General features: G+C 41.1%; 1 protein-coding gene across 1 annotated transcript in view; it reads left to right on the plus strand.

Moving 5' to 3' along the window:
• Nucleotides 1-11,297, plus strand: part of LOC138959774 (titin-like) — a 533,368-nt gene that overhangs the window by 164,497 nt on the left and 357,574 nt on the right. Inside the window, exons 115-118 of the mRNA XM_070331384.1 lie at nt 846-5,228; nt 6,216-6,350; nt 7,906-8,087; nt 8,445-8,613. Coding sequence (XP_070187485.1) covers nt 846-5,228; nt 6,216-6,350; nt 7,906-8,087; nt 8,445-8,613 — 4,869 coding nt within the window. The remainder of the gene's footprint in view (nt 1-845; nt 5,229-6,215; nt 6,351-7,905; nt 8,088-8,444; nt 8,614-11,297) is intronic.

Below are 11,297 nucleotides of genomic sequence, written 5' to 3' on the forward strand. Positions count from 1 at the left end.
AGCCCAGATGACGTTTAGATCTTGATCTGCCTTTCCGGGATTTGAAGCCTTTGCTACAGCTGTATCTGGCTAGAGGTCCTGTTAGTAAATGTTTGAGCAGTGTAGTCTTCAGCTGAGTAGAGTTGTCAATTAGATGTATGATTACGGAGTGGGGACTGTGTTGCTTCCTTTGGTGTTTAAACTAGAACTAGGTTGGCAGGACAATTGTCATGTTAGTGACAGTTGTGTGTCACCAATCATGTGCTAGCTTTCCGGCAAACTAGTCGTTGAAAAGTATGCAAATATTCTGTTTTGTTTGGATGAGTATAGAGAAGTGAGCAACTGTTATCACGTTCATTAGTATGTTTATGAAGCCTTGCTTTGAAATTCCACATAGTCTGTCCATATCTCATTCAGTTTACTTGCAAGTTGATGTTCAGGAACATGGTACATCCTGCCCAGCTAGCATTACGTCTTTCAATTCATCCAAATTCGCTTTTGTTGCAACTTGATCCTTAGAAGGACCCTGAAAATGTCAATTCAGGTAACTGGTAAGTTTTGTCTTGGTGGTGAGGAAAATGGCATTTCAACACTTAATTAATGGTCGCTTATTACTTTGATTTTGAATAGTAAGTTTTATCCTCTGAAAGTTCACCCTTAAATTAAGTGTGGATAAGGACAAGGATGGAGGTGCAAGACAAAGGATCATGGACTTGTTATGCCCTCTTAAAACCATAATGGGAGAAAACTCGTATCAAAAAAGCGCGCACAAAAATGATCTCAACACCAAATTAAAGAGAGAGGATTGCTCACAGCATGTCAGTAGCAACAAAGGGCCTGCACTATGTCCCATCTTGTTGTTACAGCATCCAGCGCTCCTTCTTCTGAAGGACCTGGGTCACCCTTGGAGGTTTCCTTCAAAGAGGAGGTCACCATTGAGCCCAAACCTGAAGAAGCAACCTTTGAAATGGAATTTACACAAAAAGTAACTGAAGCCACATTCAGGGAAACTCTTGAAATTGAGCAGGAGGAGAGAAACGTGGAGATCCCCGAAGACCAGCGCTTCAAGGAAGAAATCACAATTGGCTTCCAGGCTCAGCCACAAGTGGAAGTGGAGGTGCAGAAGCCTGAAGAGATTACCACAGAAACCTACCGAGAAACTGTGGAGGTGCAGAAAACTGAGACCGTTGAAACATGGATAGGCGATGAGGAGCGCTTCCGGGAAGAGCTCACCTTAGACATTTCCAGAGAGCAGCCTGAACTTCAAGAAGTCCAGTTTCAGATTGACACATCACACAAAGACACAGAAGTGTCATTTAGAGAAACAGTCGAGCTGGAGGAAAGAGAGGAGGAAGTCACAGAAGAACAGCGATTCAAGCAAGAGATCACATTAGAGCCCCAGCCTGAGCCTCAAGAAATAGAGCTTGAAGTCGAAGAAAGGGAAGAAGAGGTTGAGCTTGAAACAACACCACCTTCTATTGAAACTGTTGTTGAAGAACGACCTCAAGTTGAAACAACCCCAGCTGTCACTACCCTGCAGGAGACACAGCTAGAGAAACCATCCGTTGTGGAAGAGCATGTCTCTGAACAACCCAAAGAAGATGTCTCACCAGAGAAGGACGTGGAGACATATAGACCATCAGAGGAAACAACGGAAGAAGTCAGAGAAACCATCACAGTTGAAGGTGTGACCATTTCTGAAGTAACTGAGCTTGAAGAAGACATCACTGAAACTGAGACACCTGAAGTTGCAGTATCTGCCGTTGAGCGCCCTGAAGCAGAGACAGTTGAAGAAGTCAGAGAAACCTTTGATGTGGAAGAAGAAAAGCCTTCTGAAGTCTCACAGCTAAAAGAAGCAGTTGAGGAGCAGGAAGAAGAAATCAAACTCGAGTTCCAAGCTACTCAGCCTGAAGAAGAGACCACAGAAGAAGTCCGCGAGACCATTACTCTGGAGCCAGGAAAGCCATCAGAGGTATTAGTCGAGCTTATTCCAAGAGAAACCTCTCCAGAAGAGCTTACTGTTGCCGAAGCTGACAGACCCGAATCAGAGGTTACGGAAGAAGTCAGAGAGGTTATCGTTCTGGAAGAGGAACAACCACAGAAGGCTGACCAGGTGGAACTGGTTACTGAAGACATTCAAACTCAGGACATTGCACCTGAAACACAGGTTGAAGAAACTGCACCAGAAGTCACTGAAGAAACAACGGAAGTCGTTTCTGTAGAGGAAGAGAAGCACTTCAAAGTTGAGTTCACTAAAGAGGATGTTGAGAGCTCTCACATTGAAGAAGTCCAGATCCAGATATCAGCCCAGCAGCCACAAGAAGAGGTCACACCAGAAATCTCTGAGTTGGTTATCATGGAAGATGAAAAGCCCTCTGATGTCGCAGCTGTTGAGGCAGTTATCGAAGAATCTGAGGTTGAATCTGTGGAGGAGATGGAAGCACAGAAACCCACAGAAGAAGTCACCGAAGAGATCAGGGAAACCATTGAACTGGAAGCTCCCATTTCGGAGGTGTCTGAAGTGCAGGTAGAACTCAAGCCAGAGGAAACTGGAGAAATCTCTTTTGAAGTGCAGCTCGAAAAACCTACAGAAGAAACTGTTGCTGAAACTAAACTAGTGATTTCCACGGAGACTGAGAAGCCAGCAGAGGTTGAAGAAGCTGTTGAAGCAGTCACCGAAGAAATTCCTCAAGAGGAGGTAACAGCTGAGGCTGTTAAACCAACAGAGGAGGTCACAGAAGAAGTCAGAGAAACTATTTCTGTCATTACTGAACCATTCAAGGTAGAAGAAACAGAGGCAGAGGTGGTAAAAGCTGAAGCTGAGATAGTACCTGAAGAAACTCAAGTTGAAGAAGCCACTGAAGAGGTCACATGCACTGTAACAGAACATGTTACTGCAGAAGAAGAACACACGTTTGAAGTGGAGGCTATGCAGGAGGTGGTGGAAGAAACCAAAGTGGAGGAACTGATCTTTGAAGTGGAGACTGAGAAACCTGAGGAAGAGGCAACAGAGCAAGTGGTTGAAACCACCCTTGTTGAGAAGGAAGTCCCATTTGAAACAGAAGAGGCTGAGATCATTGTTGACATTTCGGAGAGCACAGAGCTTTCTGAGGCACCCACTGAAATTTCCCAACCTGCAGAAGAAGTGGTAGAGGAGACAAGAGAAACTATCACTGTGGAGGAAGAAAAACCAGCTGAAGTGGAGGTGGCCCAGGAGATCATAGAAGAGGCATATGAAGGTATGCCAGAAGAGCTTCCTACTGAACAACCCACCGAAGAAATAACAGAGGAAATCATCATTACACCAGCCGTGGAACATGAAAAGCCTTCTGGGGTCGAAATGGAGGCTGACACAGTTGAAGAAGCTCCTGAAGAACTGGTGATTGAACTGGAAGCTGAGAAACCACAGGAAGAGGTTGTGGAGGAAGTCAAAGAAACCATTACCATTGAAGAGGAAAAGCCAGCTGAAGCTGACATAGTACAGGAAGTTGTTGAAGAAGTGTCAGAAGGACTGCCAGAAGACCTACCCACAGAACAACCCACTGAAGAAACAACCGAAGAAATTATTGCAACTCCAGTTGTGGAGCAGGAGAAGCCTTCTGAGGTCGCAGTGGAGGCTGAAGCAGCCGAAGAGACTGCCGAAGAACTGGTGATTGAACTGGAGGCTGAAAAACCACAGGAAGAGGTCGTGGAGGAAATCAAAGAAACCATTACTGTGGATGAAGAAAAGCCTGCTGAAGTTGTGGTAGCCCAAGAAGTTATTGAAGAAGTTTCTGAAGGGCTACCAGAAGAGCTTCCCACAGAACAACCCACTGAAGAAACAACAGAAGAGATCATCGCAACCGTAGTTATGGAGGAGGAAAAGCCATCAGAAGTTGAAGTGAAGGCTGAAGCCGCTGAAGAGACTCTTGAAGAACTGGTGATTGAACTGGAAGCTGAGAAACCACTGGAAGAGGTTGTAGAGGAGGCCAAGGAGACAATCACTGTTGAAGAGGAAAAGCCAGCGGAAGTTGAAGTGGCTTTAGATACAACTACCGAAGAAGGCCCAGAAAATCTTCAAGCCCCAGTTACACCTGAGCAGCCCACTGAGGCAGTCGCAGAGGCTGTCATTGAAACAGCAATTGCTGAAGCTGTACAACCTGCTGAAGTGGAGGTTACTGCAGGTGAAATCACGGAAGAGTCTCCTGAAGACTTTGAGATGGTAGAGGCTGAGCAAACCATTGAAGAGGTTGTTGAAGCAGTCACAGATGTCTCAGTTGTTGAGGAGAAGAAACCAGCTGAAGTGGAAATTGCTCCTGAAATGGTAGAGGAGATGCCTGAAGACCTTGAGACTGAGGTGGAGACTCAGAAACCCACAGAAGAAACCATTGAGGAAACGAAGGAAATCCTCCAAGTGGAAGCTGAAACGGCTTTTGAAGTGGGTGTTGTTGAAGTGGAAGCTACTGTTCAAGACACAGAAGAACTCAAACCTGTCGTCACAGAGGAGGTTGCTGAACAACCCACTGATGAACTTTCTGAGTTTGTTGTCATTGAAAAGGAAGAACTTGCAGAAGTTGGCATTGAAACTGTGCCAGAAGACATCAAACCAGAAGATATTTCATCTGAAGTCCTCACAGAGCAGGCCCCTGAAGAGATCATCGAGGAAGTTAGAGAAACCATCACTATTGATGACAAGCAGGTGACCAAAGTGGTTGTAGAAGAATCTGTGACAGAAAGCACAGAAGAAGGTATGCCTGTTGAGCTGGATATGCACAAACCTGACGAAACCGTCACAGAGGAAGTGTCAGAAGTGATCACTGTGGAAGAGGAGAAGCCTTCCGAGGTTTTTACTGTTGAACAAGAAGCAGAAGTTCCATCTGACATTCCTACTGAGGTGCAACCTGAAGCACCTACAGAGATTGAAACTGAACAAGTCACAGAACTGGCTGAAGTCATTGAAGTGGAGATAAAAGAAGAGGAGGAAGAAGTAGTGAAACCCCAATTCATCACCACTTTGAAAGACATCACAGTCATTGAGAGGGAGAGCGTCACCCTGGAGGTGTCGTTCTTCGCTCGCCCCGCCCCAACTGTCACTTGGCTCCTGAACGATGAGCCCATCAAGCCATCTGAACGCTTCCAAGTGACAATTGAAAGAGATTTCTGCAGACTCTATATCTCTGAAATCTTGACCGACGATGAAGGAACATACAAAGTCCAGCTGGAGAACAAAGCTGGCAGCTGCGTTACTACTGCATGCGTCTTCGTCCAAGGTGAGAGGGTCCTTTTTTTCTCCGCATGATCCGTCTGACCATGGAATGTTCCTTATTCTTTTCTGTTCGTTTTCTCAATTGCTTTAGCTGCAATTTTGTTTCCTTTTTGGTCCTTTCCCAACTCCTGTTGTGATGGTATCCTTTCCTGCCTAATCAAGTAGAATAGATGATGAGTTGGGACTACTTTGAGCTTTTAGGTTTAAGCCTAACAAACAATTCTTTTCCAGGCAAAACATTAGTGTTTAGTTTTTTTAACATTTTATTTTCACTGTGCACTGTGTGTGAAATGAGCACTGGAAAGGATTTTAAATCAGAAACGCACATAACACACTGTTCTAGTAAAATGATTGTAGCAATAACCATAGCTTTATTTTTTTTTTACACTGGCACTCTTTTGATGAATACTTTGCACAATTAACATACATTAAGAATTTCTTTAGATACTGGTAATGTTTTGTTTAACACTACAATATACAGCTCGGCATTTTGTGGTGTTTTATTTTGTAGCCTAAGTAAAGGCATTACTTAAAGGAAACTGAGCATTTCATCTTCAAGATATAATCGTTGTGTTAACATTCATTGGTCTTGGCGTTTCTTGCCAATCAAAGGTATGAACAGTGCACTTCATTTGAAATGTTTAATTCAAGTATATTTTGCAGCAGTACTTTTTTTTGTTTACTCAAAGAAGGGATTAGAATAAAAAATAATACTTAATGAAACATTCTGAGTATAAATGATAAAAGAGAACCAGACAGGTACAACAGGTTGAGGTTATTTTGTCCATTGGAAAATTTGGGTTTCACTTGTATGGGAGTTTCTAGTAAGCAATCATAAAAAAAGTGTGTTTAAATCAACAGATGCTGGCAAAGAAAGCAGACCATAACAGATTTCTTTCCTTATAAGATCAAAATTATAGTTACAGTTAATTTTGTGCTAGATTTCTATGCTTGCAAGAACATGTCACTAACATCAGTACAACTGTTGCAGTTCCAGAACAAAAGGAAGTTGTTACCGAAGACGTTGAAATTAGCGAAACATTCATAAGCGAACAAGAGATCGTGGAGGAGACAACCCAAGTGGATGTCGAAATTGAACTCAAACCTACAGAAGGTCCAAAAGAAGGTAAGTCCTCCGCATGTCTTGTATCAGAGGTGTTTCCTCCTGATGCTTTCCTCATTTTCAGTTTTGTCAGTTTTTATTGTGTCCTTACTTGTATTGCTATTTTGTTTTTCTTGACTGTATTTATATTTAGTCAAGTTTTGACTAAATATTTTAACGTAGAGGGGGGAATCGAGACGAGGGTCGTGGTGTATGTGTGTGTGTGTGTGTGTGTGTGTGTCTGTCTGTCTGTCTGTCTGTCTGTCTGTGTGTGTGTGTAGAGCGATTCAGACCAAACTACTGGACCGATCTTTATGAAATTTTACATGAGAGTTCCTGGGATTGATATCCCCGAACGTTTTTTTCATTTTTTTGATAAATGTCTTTGATGACGTCATATCCGGCTTTTCGTGAAAGTTGAGGCGGCACTGTCACGCCCTCATTTTTCAACCAAATTGGTTGAAATTTTGGTCAAGTAATCTTCGACGAAGCCCGGACTTCGGTATTGCATTTCAGCTTGGTGGCTTAAAAATTAATTAATGACTTTGGTCATTAAAAACCGGAAAATTGTAAAAAAAAATAAAAATTTATAAAACGATCCAAATTTACGTTTATCCTATTCTCCATCATTTGCTGATTCCAAAAACATATAAATATGTTATATTCGGATTAAAAACAAGCTCTGAAAATTAAATATATAAAAATTATTATCAAAATTAAATTGTCCAAATCAATTTAAAAACACTTTCATCTTATTCCTTGTCGGTTCCTGATTCCAAAAACATATAGATATGATATGTTTGGATTAAAAACACGCTCAGAAAGTTAAAACAAAGAGAGGTACAGAAAAGCGTGCTATCCTTCTTAGCGCAACTACTACCCCGCTCTTCTTGTCAATTTCACTGCCTTTGCCATGAGCGGTGGACTGACGATGCTACGAGTATACGGTCTTGCTGAAAAATGGCAGCTACTTGACTAAATATTGTATTTTCGCCTTACGCGACTTGTTTTTATATGTGTCTATTTTATGTGTGTTTTTATTTGTATTTTTATGTGTGTGGTTGGGATAACTGTTTTCCATATTGTGTGGATGCATCATTTGACAAACTGAAAAAACGAAGAAATAAATAAATAAAGAGAGAGAGAGAGAGAGAGAGAGAGAGAGAGAGAGAGAGAGAGAGAGAGAGAGAGAGAGAGAGAGAGAGAGAGAGAGAGAGAGAGAGAGAGAGAGATGGAGGGGTTGTGGAATTTATAGAAGATTACTGAGCAAGCTAATCAAGGTTTATGGGTTCTTTAATGGGTTCATTCACAAATGAATGCAGATTTTGGTGTTGATTCAGAACAATTATGTGCTCCAGAGAAAAGCTAGTGGGCATGTACACTTTGCTGTGTCCATATATCCTACAAAGCTGCATGCAAAATAATCTTGTTTGCAGAAAAGTTTTGCATAAGTCCCAACATTTTTCAAAAGTGTAAATAAAGTGTCCCTATTTGCACATGCGTCATGCATGGGCTCTATATGTCTTACAAAGGTGCAAACAAACGAAGAAATAACAAAATAAAAACGTATCTTTTGCAGAAGAATCAGAGGTGGTGCAGCCAGAAGAAAAAATTCCCGCTGCCCCCGCTGAAACCGGAGCGCCCGAAGCTCCCCGTTTCACTCAGACCCTCCAGCGGCAGCTAGACGTCTTTGAGGGCACGTCCGTCACGCTCATCTGCATCGTTGTTGGCCAACCCAGGCCGACAGTAACATGGTACCGGGTGAGTTATTTCTTCTTCTTCTTCTTCTGCAGTCTATGGTGAGTCAATTTAAGCTGGATGGTCTTGCTGTTTTGGCATTTTGTGACGTCACTTAGTAATTCAGTGAGAAAAGAAAACAAAAGTAAGATTGAGTAAATCATATTAGAAGGATTCGGAAAGGGATTTAGAAAATTGCTTGCTGTTTCATTTCCTTGGGTTACATCTGGTTTTAAATATCTGTCTTCTCACTGCTGATGCAAGAGGCGTTTCTCCAAGATTATGAAAAAGTGTAGGGGCTTCCTAAGGAGAAAAAGAAATTTAGCTTGGTCCATTTACTGCCTTCTAAATGTTTGCATGCTTGTTTTTTTCTGTCATCAGGAGGAGATAGAGTTAGCTCCCTCTGAGCGCTTCATCACCGAATACCATGAAGATGGACGATGCGTCTTGACCATCAAGGACATTACCTTTGACGACGAAGCAGAGTACACCTGTCAGGCCAAGAATGAGGCTGGCGTGTGTACGACATTCGTCGACATTTTCGTTGAAAGTAAGAGTCAGGTTTTGCCGCTTGTTTGGAGACACGATTTTCCAGGAAAGAGCCGTATAGATAGACAGCAAGATGATATCGTAATAAAGAGCTTTTTCAGAACAATAAAAGCTCATGTAACAGACCATTTTCTTCAGGTAAGTCATTGTGCATAGGCATAGAAAGATAAACCGGCACGGTTGGCCTAGTGGTAAGGCGTCCGCCCCGTGATCGGGAGGTCGTGGGTTCGAACCCCGGCCGGGTCATACCTAAGACTTTAAAATTGGCAATCTAGTGGCTGCTCCGCCTGGCGTCTGGCATTATGGGGTTAGTGCTAGGACTGGTTGGTCCGGTGTCAGAATAATGTGACTGGGTGAGACATGAAGCCTGTGCTGCGACTTCTGTCTTGTGTGTGGCGCACGTTATATGTCGAAGCAGCACCGCCCTGATATGGCCCTTCGTGATCGGCTGGGCGTTAAGCAAACAAACAAACAAACATAGAAAGATAAATAACGCTAACATTGTCTGTGAGTAGTTAATTGTGTAGATTAAATCCGTTCAGGAGAAACATCTAACAAGAGATGTTTGTTATGTCTTGTTTAATCTTTGACAAAATAAGAAGAAAAAAACAAAAAACAGAGGACATTGTTTACCCTTTATTCCTTTGTTAGATCTTCATGTAAAAATTCAGCATGTGGAAATGTCTGGCTGTATTTGATATGACTGTGAATGTATAGACGTAATAGTGCACTTTCTTAGGTGAAATTAGTGACCTATAGCAACCTAGTTGATCAAATTTAGTTTTCAGTTGCATGGCCATTCGTTGAATCTGTTTGATATTGAAACTTGGTGGCTTCGATGATTTATCTTGGATGCAACAACTGATATTTGTGAAGGAGTTGATGTGGTAAAAATTCATTTTCATTTAAAGTGACCGTTAACATTTAATAAATCTTGGCGCATTAGCAGTAGATGAAAATTAGAATGACACAAATTTTTCCTTCCTGATTGTTAGATTAGAACTACATTATTCCCAGCGTATAAGTGGTTTCTTATCTAGCAGATTCATACCATGTCTTTTTTAACGTGTTTTTAATTTATTTTTTTTATAGTTTTGATATTAAAGGTTGTGACGACAGATATAAAAGCAAATGAAGCTCGCCTGTCTTTGATAGCTAAACATAAAGACTTTTTAAAAACCAAAATGTATAATGTTGGGCAAAATGGCTAATCAATCTCTGTTAGTCTGAACAGTCGTTCCAAAACGTTATTCTAAAGGAGAAGGCCATTCAGGCATGTAGACAGAGAAAAATGTCTCAATAAATCTCTGAATACGCCTGCTTCAGAACCTAAGCACACTAAGAAGTCTTCTGTCCTTGAAAATGTTGCAAGCAAGAAACACAAGTTCTTCTTTAACTGACTCTCTTCTCCTGATGGTGGAAGAAAACAACATGGGAAGTATATTTTAGGGTGAGGGATTGTCAGGTTGGCAAAATATCAGTGTTTAGTGAAGAAATTTCACTGAGCTTCATTTGTTTTACAGAGTACAGTGGAACCCCCCTTTTAAGAACTCCAGAAATCTGAGAAAATCGGGTCTTAAAAAGGAGGGAGTCTTAAAATAGGGGTAATTTTACAGAGGTTATGAACAGAAAGTCTGAGAAAACAAGGTCTTAAAAAGGAGGGAGTCTTAAATTGGGGGGTCTTAAAAGGGGGGTTCCACTGTACATAATAACATTGTGTATCTAAAGCTATTGTTTTTGTGATAACGTTTTAATCATGGGCTCTAGTCACACTTATTCTTTGTTGATGCTTTGCAATGCTTTGCTGCATATATACCTTTGTTGACATGTTATTCAATAGTTATAAATAAAGTTGGAAACAAATACAACCCTTCTTTGTTTTATTTAATTTGTGGGGTTTCTCCCCATTTTTATTCCCTTCTTTTTTACTAAAAGAGAAGTGCTAAATGCTACTTGCATGTCCAGTAACATTGTTTGAACACTACAGAGAACTAAGTGTGACTTTTGCCCTACTTTTTTGAGAATAGTACTAATGAGTAACATGACTGGATATTAATTTTCTTGCTGGATATGCAAATGTTGCTGTTTTCTGTTTTAACAATTAGGATTTGTTTACTGACAGCCAGTTCCCTTTTGGTAAAATACATGCATGCTGTCATGACATTTGATTGTCAGTGGTCTGCAAGCAAGCAATTTGCTAGGACATCAACAACAGCACTCATCTCACCTTCATGTCTTCACAGTCTGAGACACCTCTATTTTAAGACCTTTGTCTTCACAAACAAGGAAGGAGAAGACCTTTGTCTTTAAGATTTTGTTTCTTTTCTGTCACAGCACTTGTGCTCTCAATATTTCTTTTTTTCAAACAAATTCTGTAAATTTACCTCCATTTGAAAACTGGTTTTTACAACCAAATTGGTGTAGTTTCTCTGAGGTCTTAAAACAGAGGGACCAGAGAACTCAAGCTTTCATCACAGAAAAATCACAGTAATGAAACATAAAGTTAGTTTTAATTGTTTTCAAGGTTTTTCATTTCAGTTTGTTTCTAATAGCCTTAGGGTTTGACTTGATTGCTTGCATTTAACTGTTTTCAAACAAATATGCTGTATGCTTTTGTAATTAAATCAGCCTCTGATTTGATCCTTTGTGCTTTTGTTACCTTGCAAGTCAACTTGTTTTCTTCCT

Source organism: Littorina saxatilis, linkage group LG2 (genome assembly GCF_037325665.1).
Source record: "Littorina saxatilis isolate snail1 linkage group LG2, US_GU_Lsax_2.0, whole genome shotgun sequence".
Taxonomy (NCBI): domain Eukaryota; kingdom Metazoa; phylum Mollusca; class Gastropoda; order Littorinimorpha; family Littorinidae; genus Littorina; species Littorina saxatilis.